The 18153-nt window shown below is 38.8% G+C and overlaps 1 protein-coding gene across 2 annotated transcripts in view; it reads right to left on the bottom strand.

The window, feature by feature from the left end:
- Window positions 1-18153, bottom strand: part of ASB4 (ankyrin repeat and SOCS box containing 4) — an 82160-nt gene that overhangs the window by 46285 nt on the left and 17722 nt on the right. Inside the window, exons 1-2 of one of the 2 annotated variants that reach the window (XM_029233558.1) lie at window positions 17222-17478; window positions 6452-6751 (exon numbers count right to left, since the gene is read on the bottom strand). In XM_029233558.1, coding sequence (XP_029089391.1) covers window positions 6452-6751; window positions 17222-17408 — 487 coding nt within the window. In that variant the 5' untranslated portion in view covers window positions 17409-17478. Of the gene's footprint in view, window positions 1-6451; window positions 6752-17221; window positions 17479-18153 lie in introns of those variants that run through there. The other variant, XM_029233557.1, reaches the window with a different exon arrangement.

The following is an 18153-nucleotide window of genomic DNA, read 5'->3' on the forward strand; positions in this document are numbered from 1 at the left end:
TTAACTGTGAACATAACAGTTTCCATTTACTAGATGGCAGTAGTTCCCTTCCACGCACTCAAGGCTCCTGGAGCCATTCCCAGATCAGTCAGAGACCATTTATTGAGTACTTCCTATGTGCCAAGCACTGTCCAAGAAACTGAAGACATAAAAATGCAAAAGAAAGGCTGCAAGATGCTGACAGTCTTCTAGAATTTCCAGACTAGAAGATTACCCCCAAGCACTTCTCTTCTCCTTTCCTCCATTCATAAAATGGGTGAAATTTTACCCAATTACCTGATTTACAGTTTTATTTTGTTTTGAAAAATTTTCCAGGTACCACACTTAAAAAAAACATTTATTCTAAGAGTAAGGATCTGACATAACAAATTTGCTTTTTTCTGATATGCATAATCATATATAATTTTTAGAAAAATAAGTTTATGCAGTTCATACACTCCTATGAACTTATTTTTAAATCTTTCTATGTCAATAAACATTCTTTTACAATATCATTTTTAACGTCTGTATGGTATGGAGGTAACAGCTTAAATTTTTCTATTATATATAAAAATATTTTTAAGTATTTCAGTAATATAAATGACTCTCTGAGTGCAAAAAGAAATCAAGCAACATTTTTGAGACTCTAAGTACATTAAAAATTAAAAATGCCAATATATATCTTTTAAAATTGTGGTACATTTTAAATGTATTTCTTAACCAATCAAAGCTTTTATTGCAAAAATATAAAACAAAACACACTATAACTCCACTATTTTGAAGATTCTCATAGAATTAGGAGAAGTCTCAATTTCTAGTGTACTACAGATCACGTGACCAAGCAAAATTCTGTTACATGATAAATGTCTTTCTTTCTCATCAGTTATCTCTGACTCAGTGTATAACCTTGTTTAGAGATATATCCAAAGTCTGAATTTGAGGCCCTACATCAATGAGAACCCTGAGTCAAAAGGTGCTGAATTACTCCCTAATCCTAGAGGCAGAATTTCTGAGTTTAAAAAGGTTTTAAGCTTTTGATATTCCCCTCAATCGTATGCATTTTCACTCCATTAAGCCTGTGTGAGAGCACTGCCCCACGTGTTTGTCAACATATGTATTATCATCTTTGATATCTTCGTTAATGTAATAAACACAACAAAACATCTAATTCTTATTTTTAATTGACATTTTACTGATTACAATACAAGTGATCATTATGTTACCTTTATTTGTCGTTTATATGCTTGCCTGTTTTTTTTCTGAAATACCTATTCCTGTTCTTGGTCCCTTTGTGCTTTTTTTTTTTTCTCTTAGTTGTTACCCTCCTAACTTTAATTTTTAAAGTTTCTTTACATAGTAAGGATAGGAGCCCTTTGTCATATAGTCCCAAATATTTTTCCCAGTTTTATGACTGCTTTTTAATTTTATAATCTGTTTGCCACACAGATGTTGAAACAAACATTTTTGTGTTCTCTAATTTATCTTTCTTGTTATGACTTCAGCCTTTGATGACATGGTGCTAAAGGGTCAGTTATCTTTAACAGACTTCCTTCTGCTCTTCCTCTTGGGTTATCAGTCCAATTCCTTGTGTCAGCCTACAGGGGGCGTTGCTCAGTCTCCTCCTACCTCTTTACTCCTCCCTCTCTAGGTAGGCCTCCCTCTGTCGGCAGGGATAAAGCACATGGGGAATAACTGTGTCCTCTGGGAAAGCTGTGTGGTAACACCTCTGAGAAAAGATGAGGTCGGGAGCTCACTGTTACTCCGTGGTTGATGAAAAGGTAGTGATATAAAAGATCAATAACTAAACAAATATATAATTTAACTTTCCAAAAATTTTGAAGATAAACAGCTTAAAAGTTTAAATTAATTAGTTAAAATGTAGATTAAAAAAACTAAATCTAAAAATAAATGTATAAGTAAATGTGAAAGGTGGTGATGGCCCCATGTGGGAAGGTAAAGTGGATCAGCTCCAATCGATGCCTGTCCTTCTCCAAGCATCTCTGCACTGGGCCCTTCCTCCCAGGGCAGGCAAGAAGGAGAATAAGCTGGGTTGATTTTTTTTCCCCTTTAGTTCTCACAGGTTGAGAAGACCATAGCATCTTCAAGCATGTCCTCCCATTCTTTCCCCATGACCTTTCCATATCTTCCCCTCTCTCATCCAATTTCCAGTCTTTCTGCTCTCATTTTGGCTGATGACTTTGTACCACATAGGGACTCCCTCATCTTACCACAACCAAATCTACAAGTGCTCTGGCATTAAAACCATCTTTTACTTTGGCTCACCTGCTGAAAAGGAGGATGTGTCTCAAGGTCTCTGGATTTCATCCCATCTCAACTTCTCTAAGATGTGGACCTTTCAGTTATCCTGTTTCATGCATCTTCAACTGTTTGCTTTCTATAGATCATTTCCTTCAGCGTACAAACATTTCCTTTTTTTTTTTTTTGGTTGCATTGGGTCTTCGTTGCTGCGCAGGGGCCTTCTCTAGTTGCGGCAGGTGGGGGCTACTCTTCGTCGCGGTGCACAGGCTTCTCATTGCGGTGGCTTCTCTTGTTGCAGAGCACAGGCTCTAGGTGCGCGGGCTTCAGTAGTTGTGGCACACGGGCTCAGTAGTTGTGGCTTACGGGCTCTAGAGCGCGGGCTCAGTAGTTGTGGCGCACGGGCTTAGTTGCTTCGCGGCACGTGGGATCTTCCTGGACCAGGGCTCGAACCCATGTTCCCTGCATTGGCAGGCGGATTCTTAACCACTGCGCCACCAGGGAAGTCCCCAAACATTTCCTTTTATCTTCAACTGTAGATAATAGTCTCCTGTGACAAACGCCCCTGCCCCAAATCCCCTTCAGCAATCATGCTACTCCTATGCTCACATTTGCAGCCAAATTTCTTTTACCAGTTGTCAGCATATGCCATCTCTAGTTTCTAACCTCCCATTCACATCTTCTGATCTGGCTTCTGCACCTACCATTTCACCAAAACTATTTTTGTCAGTGATAACTCTGTCACTTAATCTAATGAACATCTGATTAAACCTCTCAGTAGCTATCAATACAGCTGACCACTCCCCCATTCTTGAACCTGCCTTTTTCTTAGTTTCTCTGATGCCAAAAATGCTCTTGGATTTTCTCCAACTTCATTTATCAATCCATTTCACTCTTTCTTTTTTTTTTAGTGTGGAATATTTTAACACATTCTTAGAAATAAAGAATTATAGAGGAAAGTGGTTATCACAAGGAAGAGAAATCAAAACCATAGAATAATTTCACTCTCTTTTATTGCCTCCTCTCCATCCTGCTAACCTCGAAACATAAGAATTTGTCAGAGCTTGGTCCTAAGTTCTCTTTTATCTCTCTACACTGTTTATCCAGGTGAGTTCATTGATTTCCTTGGCTTCAAATACAATCTATAGGCCAATGGCTCCTAAACTTACTGCTTTAGTTCAGAGCTCTTTTCTGAAATATATACTTTTATATCAAGTGCATCCTTGACTTATTCACTTTGATGTCCCAAAGAGGTCTGAAACCTCTCATGATTAAAACTAACCTAGAAGGACTCACTCTATGTGCTTTTGAGACTTGATATAAAGCAACCAAGTCAGTGGAGGATTAGCAAAAAATAGATATATAGATCAATGGACCCATACATATTTGGCCAATTGACTTTTTTTTAAAGATTTTTTTTACGTAGACCATTTTAAAAGTATTTATTGAATTTGTTACAATACTGCTTCTGTTTTATGTTTTGGTTATTTGGCTGTGAGGCATGTGGGATCTTAGCTCCCCAACCAGGGATTGAACCTGCACCCTTGGAAGGTGAAGTCTCAACCACTGGACCACCAGGGAAGTCCCAGCCAATTGACTTTTGAGAAAAATATCAAAACAATTCAATGGTGAAAGAATAATCTTTTCAACAAATGATGTTGAAACAATTGGCCATCCATACACAAAAAAGATGGACTTCAACCCATACCTCACACCATATGCAAAAAATAACTCAAAATGAATCAAAGACATAAAAGTAAAACCTGAAATTATAAAACTTCTAGAAGAAAAATGTAGGAGAAAGCCTTTGTTACTTGGGTTAATCAAACATTTCTTAGCTAGAACACAGAAAGCGCAAACCATAAGAGGTAAAAATTGATAAACTGAATTTGTCAAAATTAAATACTCCTGCTCTTTTAAAAACACCATTAGAAAAATGAAAATCCAAAGAATGAATTAAAATATTTGCAAAACACATATTTGACAAAGGGCTAGTATCCAAAATATATTAAGAACTCTCACAGATCAATAACAAGAAAACAAACAACCATTTAAAAACAAAAAAAAAAAGTGGGCTTCTCTGGTGGCACAGTGGTTGAGAGTCTGCCTGCCGATTCAGGGGACACGGGTTCGTGCCCCGGTCCGGGAAGATCCCACATGCCGCAGAGCGGCTGGGCCCGTGAGCCATGGCTGCTGAGCCTGCACGTCCGGAGCCTGTGCTCCGCAACGGGAGAGGCCACAACAGTGAGAGGCCTGCGTACCGCAAAAAAAAAAAAAAAGCAGCAAAAGAAATGAACAGATATTTCACCAAAGTGAACACACAGCTGGCAGACAAATACATGAAAACAGACTCAATGTCTTTGGTCATTAGACGAATTCAAATTAAAAGCATAATGAGATGCTATTAATACTTATTATAATGGCTAAAACAATTTTTAAAAATCTGACATTACGAAGTTCTGACAAGGATGGAGGATAACAGGAACTCTTACACACTGCTGGAGGAAATGCAAAAGGGTACAAGCACTTTGGAAAACAGTTTGGCAGTTTCTTATAAACTTACCATACAACCCATCTTCCCACTCCTAGGTGTTTACCCAAGTGAAATGAAACATGTCCATACAAGAACGTGTATGCAAATGTTTATAGCAGCTTTTTTCTAAATTGTCAAAAACTAGAAGCAATCCAAATGCCCCTCTACTAGGGAGTGAATAAACTGTGTTACATCTATACACGGAATACTATTCAGCAATAAAAAGGTCTGATTTACTGGTGAGTGCAGTCACATTGATGAATCTCAAATGCATTATGCTACACTGGAGAAACCAGCCTCAAAAGGTTACATATTGTATAATTTAATTAATATGACATTCTGAAAAGATGAAACTAAAGGGACAGAAAACAGATCAACAGTTGCCAGGGGTCGGGGGAGAGTGAGGGAATTAACTACCAAGGGCATCGGGGGATTTTTTGAGATAATTGTGGTGAATGGTTTCACGACTATCTATGACTCAAAAACAGTGAATTTACGGTATATAAATTATACCTCTGTAAACCCAACTTAAAAAAAATGGTATAACGATCTTCCCCACATACATGCTTCTTCCCCAAGTTTTCCCATCTTAAAAAATGGCATCACTATCCAGCCATTTTCTAAAACCAGAAACCTGGCAATGATTCTTGAAACTTCCTTTTCTGTCACCCAGCCCCACCCCCACCTATATCAAATCCATCTCCAAGTCCCACCAATTCTGCTTCTAAAACATATTGCAAACCCATTTTCTAATTTTCCTATCCAAGCTTTCCCCTTAGTGCAAATCATCATCCCCCCCACCTACACTATTGCAAGAGTTTCCCTGCTGGTCTCCCTGCTTCCATTCTTGGCCTTCTCCAACCCAGGTTATGAATGACCCCATACTGATGATCTTAAGTGAAAATTAAACCGTGTCATTGCCTTGCTTTAAACTTTTCAGTGGCTCCATTTCTAAACCCCACACTTGGCACCCATCAGGCCATATATGATCTGACACATCCAATGTCATCTGGCAGCACTACCCTCTACCCTCTTATCCCTCCCACCCCCCCCATGATACTCTGGCCATACTGGCCTTCTTCCATGTGTTGGATATTCCAAGTTTTTTGCTCCCCTAGCAACTTTGCACATGCTATTCCCTATCCCTAGACTTTTCTTCTTTGCTCTTGTTTTTAATGGCCAGCTCCTTCTCATTATAAAGTTTCAGCTTAAATATTGTATCTTTAGAGAAGTTTTATACATTTTATAATAGTTTACTCCTGACGTTCTCTTTCATAGCACCTTATTTTGCTCCTTTCCCAATTTACAGTTATGTATTTATAATTTATTTCATCAATATTCATCTCCCCTACTAGAATATAAGCTCCTAGAAGTCAGAAACTATTTTCTCTTTTTACTTTCTTAGCACATTACCTGACATCATAGAAGCTAATAAATATTTGTTAAATAAATGTGTTAATTAACGAGACTCCTACAATTAAAACAGTAATAAGAATTCAATGTGATCATCACTGAATGACTGGGGCCAACATAACTATCTCTCTACATATTTTTAGGGCCCCCTGAATTAGGCTTAATGAATAGAGATATGTACTACATTGCTAGAGGTAAGTAAGGGTCACCAATTTTCAAAACCATGACTGGGCAAGTAGATGACAATGTCAGCCACCCAGAAAGGCTTACCTCTCCAAACCAATTGCTTGGCACAGAGGATGGAGCTTGGAGTTGTACAGAAGTGTAAAGCTGTGTGTCCACTTAAGGAGTAGCAATTGAGCTTTGCTCCACGGTCACAGAGAATCTTAACACAATCCAAGTTGGCCATTTCACAAGCCACATGAAGAGGGGTTTTCCCATTAGGTCTACAGTTGATTGTAGCATTGTGGTCCAGTAGCACCAGAAGACATTCCACGTGACCAAACAAGACAGAGAGATGCAGGCCCGTGGCCCAGGAAGACTTTAATTTGTAACTAGGCAACCAATAACCTGAAAAAAGAAAGGGAGAGAAAGTTTAACTTCTTGGCCTAGGATTTCTCCCTGTGAGAATTAGTGAGGATTTTTACAAAGTATTTTACTTTCGTCACATTTATAAAATTGGGGGATGATTTGGAAGTTGTAAACTAGTGGCTGATGAATCCGCAAATGTTTAGCTTAGTAGTGTGTTTGGATTACTTAAATGGGACAGGGGCTTTCTACTACTCCCTATTATCTTGGTCCTTCATTTACTTTACCTTCCTGGCTGTCCAAGGCATTTGTGTTTGAGACCTTTATTTATGTGACTGCATGTTATTTTACGTGATGATTTACATGACATTCTTATTAAAGATTTTTTTTAACTCCCAATCATTGTCTTGAATGATTCCAAAGCTGTTACTTACAAGCTTATAATTTTCATTCCATCACAGCTCTTTTTCCCTCTAGTTGTTGCTATTGTCAAGCTAAGGTATGAATGTATTTGATGTCTTTAGAAAATTTGTCACACCAAGATTTTATTTGCTTGTCTATCAGTTTATACAACACCTCTTTCCGAAGAAGAATTAAGAAGAATTTATAGCAGCTTGCAAATTTTACACAAGATTTTTATTTTAATGATCTAGAAAATAAGGGCAAAGGAAAAAATAAGGAAGGCAAAATAAGGAAGGAAAATAAAAAGAGGTCCAGGGTCAGATAGGTACCCAAAATATAAACTGTGTTGTATATATGCTAGAACCACACTGTAAATTTGCCTTTGAACTTCCCAGCAGCCAAAATAAACAGGAAAACATGATGTGTTGCACAATTAACTATGCCCACAAGCTATACACAAATTAATTGGTCAGGAGAAGCATAGTTGTTCCTAGAACTGAGATCTTAAATAAAAATTTCCCATTAGCTGTTGGAAATCTCTCTCTCTCTCTCCTCCCACCCTCCCTCCCTCTCACCCTCTCTCTCTCTTTCCTTTTTCCCTCTTACCTCTGACTTCTAAACACTGAACTAGTCCCTTTTTCCCAAGTGTCCAATGATTGCCATTTTGACAAGCTATAAAAAAGATAACTTTATAAATCTTTTTTTCAATGTCAATACCCAGAGCCACGGCATTAAGCTCACTATGAGTGGAGAATGGAAAATAGGTACAGAAAGATGAAATATTTAATGGCAAGATGAAGATGTAGATATAGCTCAACAGCTTAGAAGAGACTCTAGGGTGGAAGCAACAATATAAATTTTAATATGGATAAATCAGAAGTTTGTTTTTACAATAGGTTGTAAAAATTCCACTATGCGAGTACAAAGTAAGCAGATTATGAGTTTCTTTATTTTTCTTAGATTTTTTTGGGAAAGATCGTCTTTATTTATTTATTTAATATTTTGGCTGCACCGCATGGGATATGGGATCTTCGTTCCCCAACCAGGTATTGAACACACGTCCCCTGCATTGGAAGTGCGGAGTCTTAACCACTGAACCACCGGGGAAGTCCCAGCAGATTATGATTTAATGGTAATTTATTTGAGGAAAAACCTAAGTATTTGAGTTGACAATAATCTAGAAATGAGCCAACAGTAAGATGAAGCCGCCCAAATGCTGATACAATCTTTAGCTACATTAATAGGGTACAGCACCCAGAACAAGAGAAGTACAAGTTGTATTCTTCACTGATTAGATGAGGTCAGAAAAATCTAAAATATTGTGAATACTTCTGGGCAACAAAAATGAGCATCTGGAGGGCACTCAGAGGATGATGACCACGTTAAAGGTGGGCCTGGTGATTAGGTATTAAAAGTCTCTCAATTAAGTGAAAAGAACTACCTATGCACCACTCCTGGGTATTTATCCTACAAGTACACTCACTCATGTGTGAAATGCCATATAAGGGCCACTGTATTACACAACTCCCAGGAACACTACTTGCATTGAACTCTTTATGAAGAGTATGAAGTTCCTGGGAGTTATAAATCCTGGTAACCTGGCCCAGGACAACAACATGCACTACACTACAGCATTGTTCTTAATGGTTAGTGATTGGAAACAACCTCAATCTTCATCAACAGGAGACTGTTTAAATAAAGTATGTACATCCGTACAGTGGAACACTATACAGCCATTACAAAGAAGGGGGCGGTTCTGTGTATACTGGTATGGAAAAAATCTCAAGATATATTATTGAATGAGAGAAGCAGGGAGCCAAAGAGTGTGCATAAAGGCTAACAGGTAAGAAAATATTTATAAACACCTAACACAAGAAACTGGTTGCACTGGTGGGGACTGGGGGACAAGAACATAGATTTACTTATCCTTCAATGGTCCCCTTGAGCTTTTAAATTTAGTACCTTGTGCGTGTATTACTATTTATAAAAATAAATAAAATTAAAATAAACTGTTGTGCTCCTGGCCAGGAGGAAAAATAATTTAGTTTAAAAAGGCCATTTAGGGCTACCCTGGTGGTGCAGTGGTTGAGAATGTGTCTGCCAGTGCAGGGGACACGGGTTCAAGCCCTGGTCCAGGAAGATGCCACATGCTGTGGAGCAACTAAGCCCGTGAGCCACAACTGCTGAACCTGCACTCTAGAGCCCATAAGCCGCAACTACTGAAGCCCACGGGTCTAGAGCCCGTGCTCCGCAACAAGAGAAACCACTGCAATGAGAAACCCGTGCACTGCCAACGAAAAGTAGCCCCTGCTCGCCACAATTAGAGAAAGCCCATGCACAGCAATGAAGACCAAACGCAGCGAAAAATAAATAAATTTATATTTTTTAAAAAAGAGGTTATTTATAGGGTTATGCACAATGCTGATTAATCCTGAGGGAATGAATGCTCCCAACCAGAATTTTGTTTTTCTATGGCCCACCCTCCAACCTAGACAGACAGAAAGACAGACAGACAGACACACACACACACACACACTTTAGTCTCTTTTCATCTCACTCAGAATTCTAGAGCCATTTTGCTTTCTCGTCCTCCCAACTCTCCCCTTATCCAAAGTTGTTCTTTAAAAAGAAATCCAAAGTTAATTTACACTAAGGTCTAATAGACTGAGGATTGTTTAAAGTGTGACCCTCTTAGGATTATCTGAATTTATGTAGGAATCTGTATTCATACAATAGAATTAAGTTCTAAGATACTAATTCCAGATTTCAAACACTGAAAGGTATTTGGTGATATGGATTTTCCCTGGTAGGGACAAATAGTTTCACAGACAGTCTGGACTGGGGAGGATCAACCCTGTGCCTGTGTGTGTGTGTGTGTGTGTAAATAGATATGCACACACAATACATTTGTATATATCCATATATACATTTCCATTTAGCTGTGCACATTGAATCTGTGTTCCAAGCATAGTTTTTAAGCTATATGGTATGCAACCTGCTTTTGATAAGGAAGGAATCACTTAACACCAATACTTAGTCATCTTAATACTCAAGTTTCCTCTACAAGCAATTTGCAAAGACAGCCTCTTCTAACTCTCTTGCAAAGAAGCTGGTTCCAGATCTGAAAACTGGAGTGTGTTTTGCTTGCCAATTAACGGCAAAGATTAGGCAGCTCTATGCAACAACTGATTGGAAACTCAAGTCTGCTTCTGTAGTGGTAAGAAAAATGATCTCAGAAAGGAAGCAGCAGAGAGCTGATTAAGAAAACACCATTTTGATGTAAAATCAAAGAAACACAGAATGTTAGCGCTGGAGGGAAGATTATCCAGTCCAAACCTTTCATTTTCCAGATAAGAAAACTGCCACTTTTTCAGCCTGCTAGAGCCATAAGTCGTCTGCCTCAGTCCAAGCTAATGGACTCAGAATATCTGCAATGCAGGGTTTCCATCTGTCTTTGTCTTTGTGGAAGTAGAATAGGTTTAGCGCCAAGCCTGCTTCACAAATCATAAAGAAAGAAAGAAGATCCCGAATTCATCTATATGTCACATCTCTGATATGGAGATACATTTGTTGATTTTTTTTTTCTTCCTCCTAAATTCCCAGCAGAACTTAGAGAATCTATCCTGCCTGTTTATTACATGAATCGGTCATCCTTGACCTCTCAATCAGTTTCATCTCCGTGTCCTATAATCATAATCATTAACCAGTAAATTGGGCTCAGAGATGGCCAGGTGCTGGAATTCAGCTAACCTCATAAATGAAATTGTGCCTACAACTCACCTCTCCTAGAAAGGAATGTGGGTGGTAGGAACGTAGATGGGTGGGTGGCAGCAAGACCCCTTAGCTGGTGCCCCTAGGGAGCTGAGTGGAGAGATAGGAAGAGAGTAGATAGTCGGATACAGATCAGGGTCTGTCGCAATGTATCTTGAAGCTACATTGCAGAACTTTGGTGGGGGGTAGTGGGGAGGAGTTTCTGGATAATTCAAGCCCTTGCAAAGCAGGAAAGCCCACTGAAGAGACAGAAGCAGTCCACAGCAAACAGGCCACACACATAGAGTCACCACCTTTTTTTTTTTTTTTTTTTTTTGCTGTACGCGGGTCTCTCACTATTGTGGCCTCTCCTGTTGCGGAGCACAGGCTCCGGACACGCAGGCTCAGCGGCCATGGCTCACGGACCCAGCCGCTCCGCGGCATGTGGGATCTTCCCGGACCAGGGCACAAACCTGAGTCCCCTGCATCGGCAGGCAGACTCTCAACCACTGCGCCACCAGGAAAGCCCCAGTCACAACCTTTAAATGACGATACGGTCACAGGTCACTGTGTACCAAGTGTGGAAACAAGCAGGAGTGTCGTTTCCACCACACCTACCCTCACTGAGGACCAAACCTGAGGTAATGCCATTGCCAAAAAACCACAGTGATGCAGCACCCATTAACACATTTGTGTCGAGGCTGGTATGTCAAGAGATCAAAATTTGTCCTGCAAAATGTAACCCCCAATGGTCACAGCATGACAGAAATACAGTTAACTAATCAGGCAGATTCATTTTGTACACTCTCCCTTCTTTCCACAGCAATATTGTCCCAGGGCTTCAGAACTCAAAATGTGATTTATTCTTCGCATTTGTCTTTCAAAGGGCCCCCCTCTGCTCACTTCTGCAGAGACCAGGATGCCCTTTGACTGTGTGCTCAGATTGCACAAAGGACTGTGAGGAGGGAGTAAAACCCAGGAACAAAGCCCCTGATGGGGCCAGAGGTGAGGAAGGCACTGCTTCCCCTAATGTAAACTACTTGGTTCTCACCCTGGGTCTGCAGTCTGTGGGCAGTGATGCCTTCTGCTTGAGCTCTGCTTGAGCAATGAGCTTAACTGAGAAGAAAATACAGATTCTCCTAGGAAAACATCCCAGAGAGAACTCTCAAATATAGGCCACACCCATGTGGATTTATAGCATCTACCATTACTTTTTACCTTCCCCAGACCATGACACTTAATCTGTTTATATAATTTCCCCTTCGAAACACTGAAGATTATCAGCATGCAGGAGATCTAGAGGGGGTCTTGACAAAGCCTCCACTTTACAAATGAGGATAAATATCTTGTAGAGATTAAGTAGCAGGAAGTGCCCATGTTTGTATACCTAGTCTCCCCCAAATCTGAAAGCTACACGCAGTCCACCTCCAAACCAGTATCAATTCTCGGCAAAGTTCTAAAGGAATTTAGGAGTTATGCCCCTACAAAAATACATAGACCAATCCTTTGTGTGTGTGTGTGTGTGTGTGTGTGTGTGTGTGTGTGTATGTGTGTGTGTGTGTGTGTTTAATTTAAATCTGAATCCAGAGATATGCCTGAGTCACTGAGTAGAAAACCCCCGGCTCAGGAAATACAGTAAGGAGCGAAGTGTTTGGGCCACCTTTTGGAAGAAGGGTTGATTCTGCTCCAGTGTTTGGGGGGATATACACATCTCTGGTAAATCTTCAGCTAAGCTCGGCTCTGCCACAGTTATCAGCTGTAATGTTATCTGAGTCCAAAGAACCCCCCACACAAGAAGCCTCTGTTATTACAGCCAAAGGTTACACACACTGCTCGTGGCTGGATAAGCAGACATTTGCTCTGCTGTGTCCACGTATTTACACAGTCCTGAAGGATTACAGGCTGGAGCACAATTCTTACCTATTTTTTAATAGCTAATATTTTCAAGATAAATCTCAGAGTTTCCCCAGGAGAGAAAAAAAACATAAGCTTGAAATGTAAAATTTAAAAGAAAAAAATCTGAACATCTAGGAAAGGAAAAGAACACTGGGATGGCAATAGGAAAGTAGGAGAGTGAATTTCTGGCAAAGAGGAAAATCAGGTGATAAGAAGATGACTCATTAAGAGAGTGAAAATAAGAGCTTTCAAGATATTTGGAAGGCAGTTGCTACTTAGTAAAGTAGATAGAGTACCTGCCAGAAAGTTTTCCAGTGAAATCATTCGTTGGTTATTTTAATTAAAAATATGACTATCAACCAAGGAACCTGCGGCTTTGGGCCATAAACGAAGTACTTAAAGTGCATTAAGCTGATTAATAAAAGGACTCTGATTAACCTTGCTGACTAGGGAATTCCATACCAAAGAGAGAAGTATGATATTCTGCCTGTAACATTAATGAGCCAAGGCTCATGCATCTGAAGGAGAATCAAATGTGTGGTTGAAAAACCTTTGGAAACAGCTTCATGGATATTCACGTTTCCTGTATGGAGATGGCCTAGCGAGAACCAATATGAATAGCTTTGCGTTTTCTTAGAGACCCACTTTCACTATAAATACTGTGCGCTTGGCTCATAACAAACTTTATATCATTGACATCCCTTGACTATTCAACTGCTAATTGCATTTGGCAGTTAAAAGTTGTTCGTGTATTTAACTTTTCTTCACTTCATTCCCATTTTAAAGTGGTCAGCTGGTAGATGTAATTTTGCTTACTTGTTTTTACTTTTCAGACCCATGTATCTGCCATTCTCTAGGAGATAATGCAAATGCCAACCAGAATGCTTCTTTTTTTTAAAGAATGGCTTTTCTTAAAAATTTTATTTTATTATTATTTGGCTGCGTCGGGTCTTAGTTGCAGCACATGGGCTTCTCTCTAGTTGTGGCTCGAGGGCTCTATAGTGCGCTGGTTTCGTTCCCCACGGCATGTGGGATCTTAGTTCCCCCACCAGGGACCATACCTGCGTCGCCTGCATTGGAAGGTGGATTCTTAACCACTGGACCACCAGGGAAGTCCCAACCAGAATGTTTTTAATGTTTGCTTTACAAAGTGTGAGAGAAATATTTTTAATTGATAAAACATAATTTTATCTGAAGATTTGATTATGAAGTTTAAAATAACTTGAAAAAATAGAATGAGATGTCTCAAACTTTAAGAATCATTATTAGGTGCTGGGGCTAGGCAGGGCTCACCATCTGAACCTGGATGCTGGCTTCTAAATCTGTTCTCTGTCTCACAGGTGAGAGAAGTTACTCAATGAGATGGGGAAGCAGAAGTGAATTTCCAGACACTTTGTTCTACCTTCCTCACAAAGTCCATATTTTATATTTGCTTAGGAGGTCAACTTTTGATTATTAGTATACCATTTAGATTGTGGATTGGGAGGTGCAAGGTTTAGATTCCAAGCTGATTTCTTCACCAACAGACTTCTGAGTTGCCTTTACAAAAAGTATAAACTTGCATTCATACTGGCTTAAACATACCATAATTAGGGGAGAAAATGTGGTCACTTTTAAAAATCCTATGTCCTAAAAGAAACAAAAATTATTTGGGATTAAATGTACCACTGTTGATCTTCCACAGGACAATCAAATGATGAATACAGATTACATTACTAATTACACAAGCAAATTTAAAGGTACCATAGTATGTTCTAGATTTTACACATTGTCTTGCTTAGTAGGCCCCAAATTACTAAAACCTGAAGATTCCCACACTTTAAAAGTAAATAGGTAGGGCTTCCTTGGTGGCGCAGTGGTTGAGAATCTGCCTGCCAAAGCAGGGGACATGGGTTCGAGCCCTGGTCTGGGAAGACCCCACATGCTGCGGAGCAACTGGGCCCTTGAGCCACAATTACTGAGCCTGCACGTGCGATGAAGAGTGGCCCCCGCTTGCCACAACTAGAGAAAGCCCTTGCACAGAAACGAAAACCCAACACAGACATAAATAAATAAAAATTAAAAAAAAAAAAGTAAATAGGTAATGTTCTATTTCTTCTTCTGGATGCTGGTTGCATATGTTTGTTTATTTTGTGAAAATTAACCAAGCTTCACACTTATGAATTGTGCACTTTTCTGTTGTAGAGATTTTGAAAAGTGCTTAAAAAAATCAAAAACTAATGCATAGCAAATCTACAGCATTCAACATCCAAAAAGTCTGCTGTGATTTAATAAAGTCTCACAAAGTTTAATCTAGTCACATACCCTTCAAGGCCACAAAGCGTCTCATTCCTTAGAATTATTCAGAAAGGAACTAATTCTAACTACAAATGACCAGTGTAGCCTGCTCAGCTCTACACTAGTCCCTGGGAATTCCTCTGTGACTTAGAAACTGATATAACCACTTAGGTCTACTTTGCTTGGCTAGCAACTAAGATTCTATGCATCACTTCCATTCCTGACTAAAATAAAAAGTTTGATAATTAGGCTGGAAGCCATGTGAAAATATCTGAAGAAACTGAAGAAAATGAGGCTTCAGTCTGGGATTAAGATTGAAGAGACAGATTATTATACCCATATTCATATTAAACAGAGAGTAAGTGTATCTCTTTCTATACGCACACGTGTACGTGCGCGCACACACACACACACACACACACACATGATTTCCTGCATAAACCCCGAAGATATGGCCACAAATCCTAACATTTCTTGCATTCATCCACCTGGCATGCATAAGAATGTTACTGTTCTCTTTTTTTTCCCCCCAAATCCAGAGAGTGTAATTTGCTTTCTCCCTAATTGAAAGTCCCATCCCACAGTCCTATGAAAACACCCATTTGCATGAATGAAAATTTAGCTCTATGAAGACCATAGGGAGTCGGCTCATATTGACAGAAAGATTTTAAAATGCATTTTTTTCTCGTTCAGGGACGATAGCACCATTGGAAGCAAGAGAAACAGCATCCTTCTTCTCCAGAAACTGCCACTAAAACTTCCTTTCTCACAACCTCTGAACCTTCGCATGATCTACGCAATTTGGCATGCTCAGATGAGAAAAGGCAGTCTTCACAGCTCAGGGTCAAATAAATTACCTGCTGACTTGGACATAAGTATTTTAAGCTAGGCACGAATATAAGTTTTAAAAAATACCTTAAAAATGTATTAAGCATTCAGGCAGTCTTTCACTGAACAAATCCATAAGATGAAAGTAATCTGATCATATAGTATACATTCTTTCTTCTTAACAGAATCTCCATCAACCACTTTTTAAAAAACAGACCTCTTCTTTATTTTCCAATCAAGATAGCAATGCCAATTTATAATAAAACCCTCAAGTAAAAATCATAAACACAGTAACTGGCCTCAACTATTCCATCCTTCCTTCAGAACTGATAGTAAATTAATGTAGAAATATATACCATTAAGTATTCATTTCTGAAAATTGATGGTGCTGATGATTTATATACAAATGGAAAGTATTTTAAACATAAGAATAGATCTCTCTTTCTCAATGCTGTACACAAGACCTTATCACCTATTTTGTTTAAACAGAAGTGATGTTGAACATGGTGTTTGTTTGCAGTCCGCTTACCAGATGGCCTCGCTACTCAAATTTCCCATTAACTAGCTGATTTGGGAAATCAGAATCTGCTCACTTCTAATTTATTTCTGACTTATTAAGCATGGGTTCCAGAAAATCCCGTGATAAAAAAAAAATTCAGTTCTAATTTTTGCTATCCTTAGTTCTTCATAAGGCAGATACTCCATGTTAGGTAGATCTACAATTTTGATCTATCACTGTAGTCATGGAAAAAAGTTAACTTTTTGGCTTTTCTGGTTTCAGCTTTTCTGCCTGAACTGAAAACTCATTAAAATGACAAGGATCATAAAGGTGTATCACGGTACAGCCTTACCCATTTATTAACCCTTCAAATAGGGGCAAAAATCCTCTTCTTCCTCCAGGTGGATGTAGAGATGATATATCTTTAAGTAGCCCTGTTAACAGAGGGCTGGCAGCCTGTTCCCAAGCCAGTCATACTGTCTGGATTAGATCTCAGCAATCTGTTTAGCCATAATCTAGAGACGGTTTCTTTATTCTATGTACTTACAAGAAGAAATAAAGTTAGAAATAGAGGAAAATTGCATTACTAAATATGATTATCCAGGATTTCAAATTCTAGGCACAGGATACAGAAAGAAAAGACAAGGAAAGTAAAGAGAAGAAAAAATATATTTATATATATACCAGCTCATGATTTTGTCTAGTTTAAAAAGAAAGAAATGATTACATTAGAAATATTTTTTAAGTATATATTTAAAGAAATAGTAAGAGCTACCGGTTTAGATTGGGTGACTAATGCTGTGCATTAAAAAAACAAATCCATTTTCTATCGATTTTACAAATACACCTATAATTTTTACCTTGTTTATAAGATGCCAAAACCATATTCTCATCTTCAACTTCAAAAACTGTGTCCACATCTATTTGCCTTTGGATTAAAATGGCCTTCAATTTTCCGAAGTCATTTGACTTTACAGCGTCAAGGAAATTTCTCTTAACTAACTTGGCAGCTGCAGATTTAGTGACAGGGGCAGCCGTGCTGTCCATCCTTCCTCTCTCTCTGGAAGCTGTATTGTGATTTATCAGGAGAGCGGCACCAAGCTAACAGGCACATGCTAGAGAGCCCACAAACTGTCAGCTAATTTTATCCCAAAGTTATGCTGATCCGTTCTATTTATATAGGGACCATTTTAAACTTCAAAATATCCTTCTTGGCTGTCACTGCACTCTCAGGTCTTTTAAACTGGTTCTATACTAACTAATTCATTGAATAACATAGTGTATCAATATGAAGGAAAACCCTCACAATACATTTCAGAGAATGAAATATCACTATTATTTCTTATACAATCAAAGTAATAATGTAAGATTTAAAAGCTCTTAACTTTTCTTTTTTTTCCCCTCAGTAAAAACATCTGGTGCTCAACTGGAGATCCAATGTCTTGCTCTGATTAACCAATAGCCACAAATGAAAATCTGTTACAGTTGCTGATACATGTGCTTCTGAAAACCTATAAAATTCTGTAATAAGAGCCTGCAAAATCAAGCATGGTCATACACATTTGAAAACAAACAGAAGGTTATCAAGTGGCTTAGACTTGAAAAATTTCAACATCATGAAAGAAAGCAGGGTAGGGTGATGGTGGTAGGGGATTATTTTAGGTAAAAAGAGACTAAAGAGACAAAACAGCTAAATGCAATGACTGAGTAAACTTTATTTAATCTTGTATTTTAAAAAATCAGTTAGAAAAGACTATATTGGTACAGTTGTGGAAATATGAATATGGACTAG

This window comes from Monodon monoceros, unplaced genomic scaffold (assembly GCF_005190385.1).
Source record: "Monodon monoceros isolate NGI ecotype Baffin Bay Population unplaced genomic scaffold, NGI_Narwhal_1 Super_Scaffold_2, whole genome shotgun sequence".
NCBI lineage: Eukaryota > Metazoa > Chordata > Mammalia > Artiodactyla > Monodontidae > Monodon > Monodon monoceros.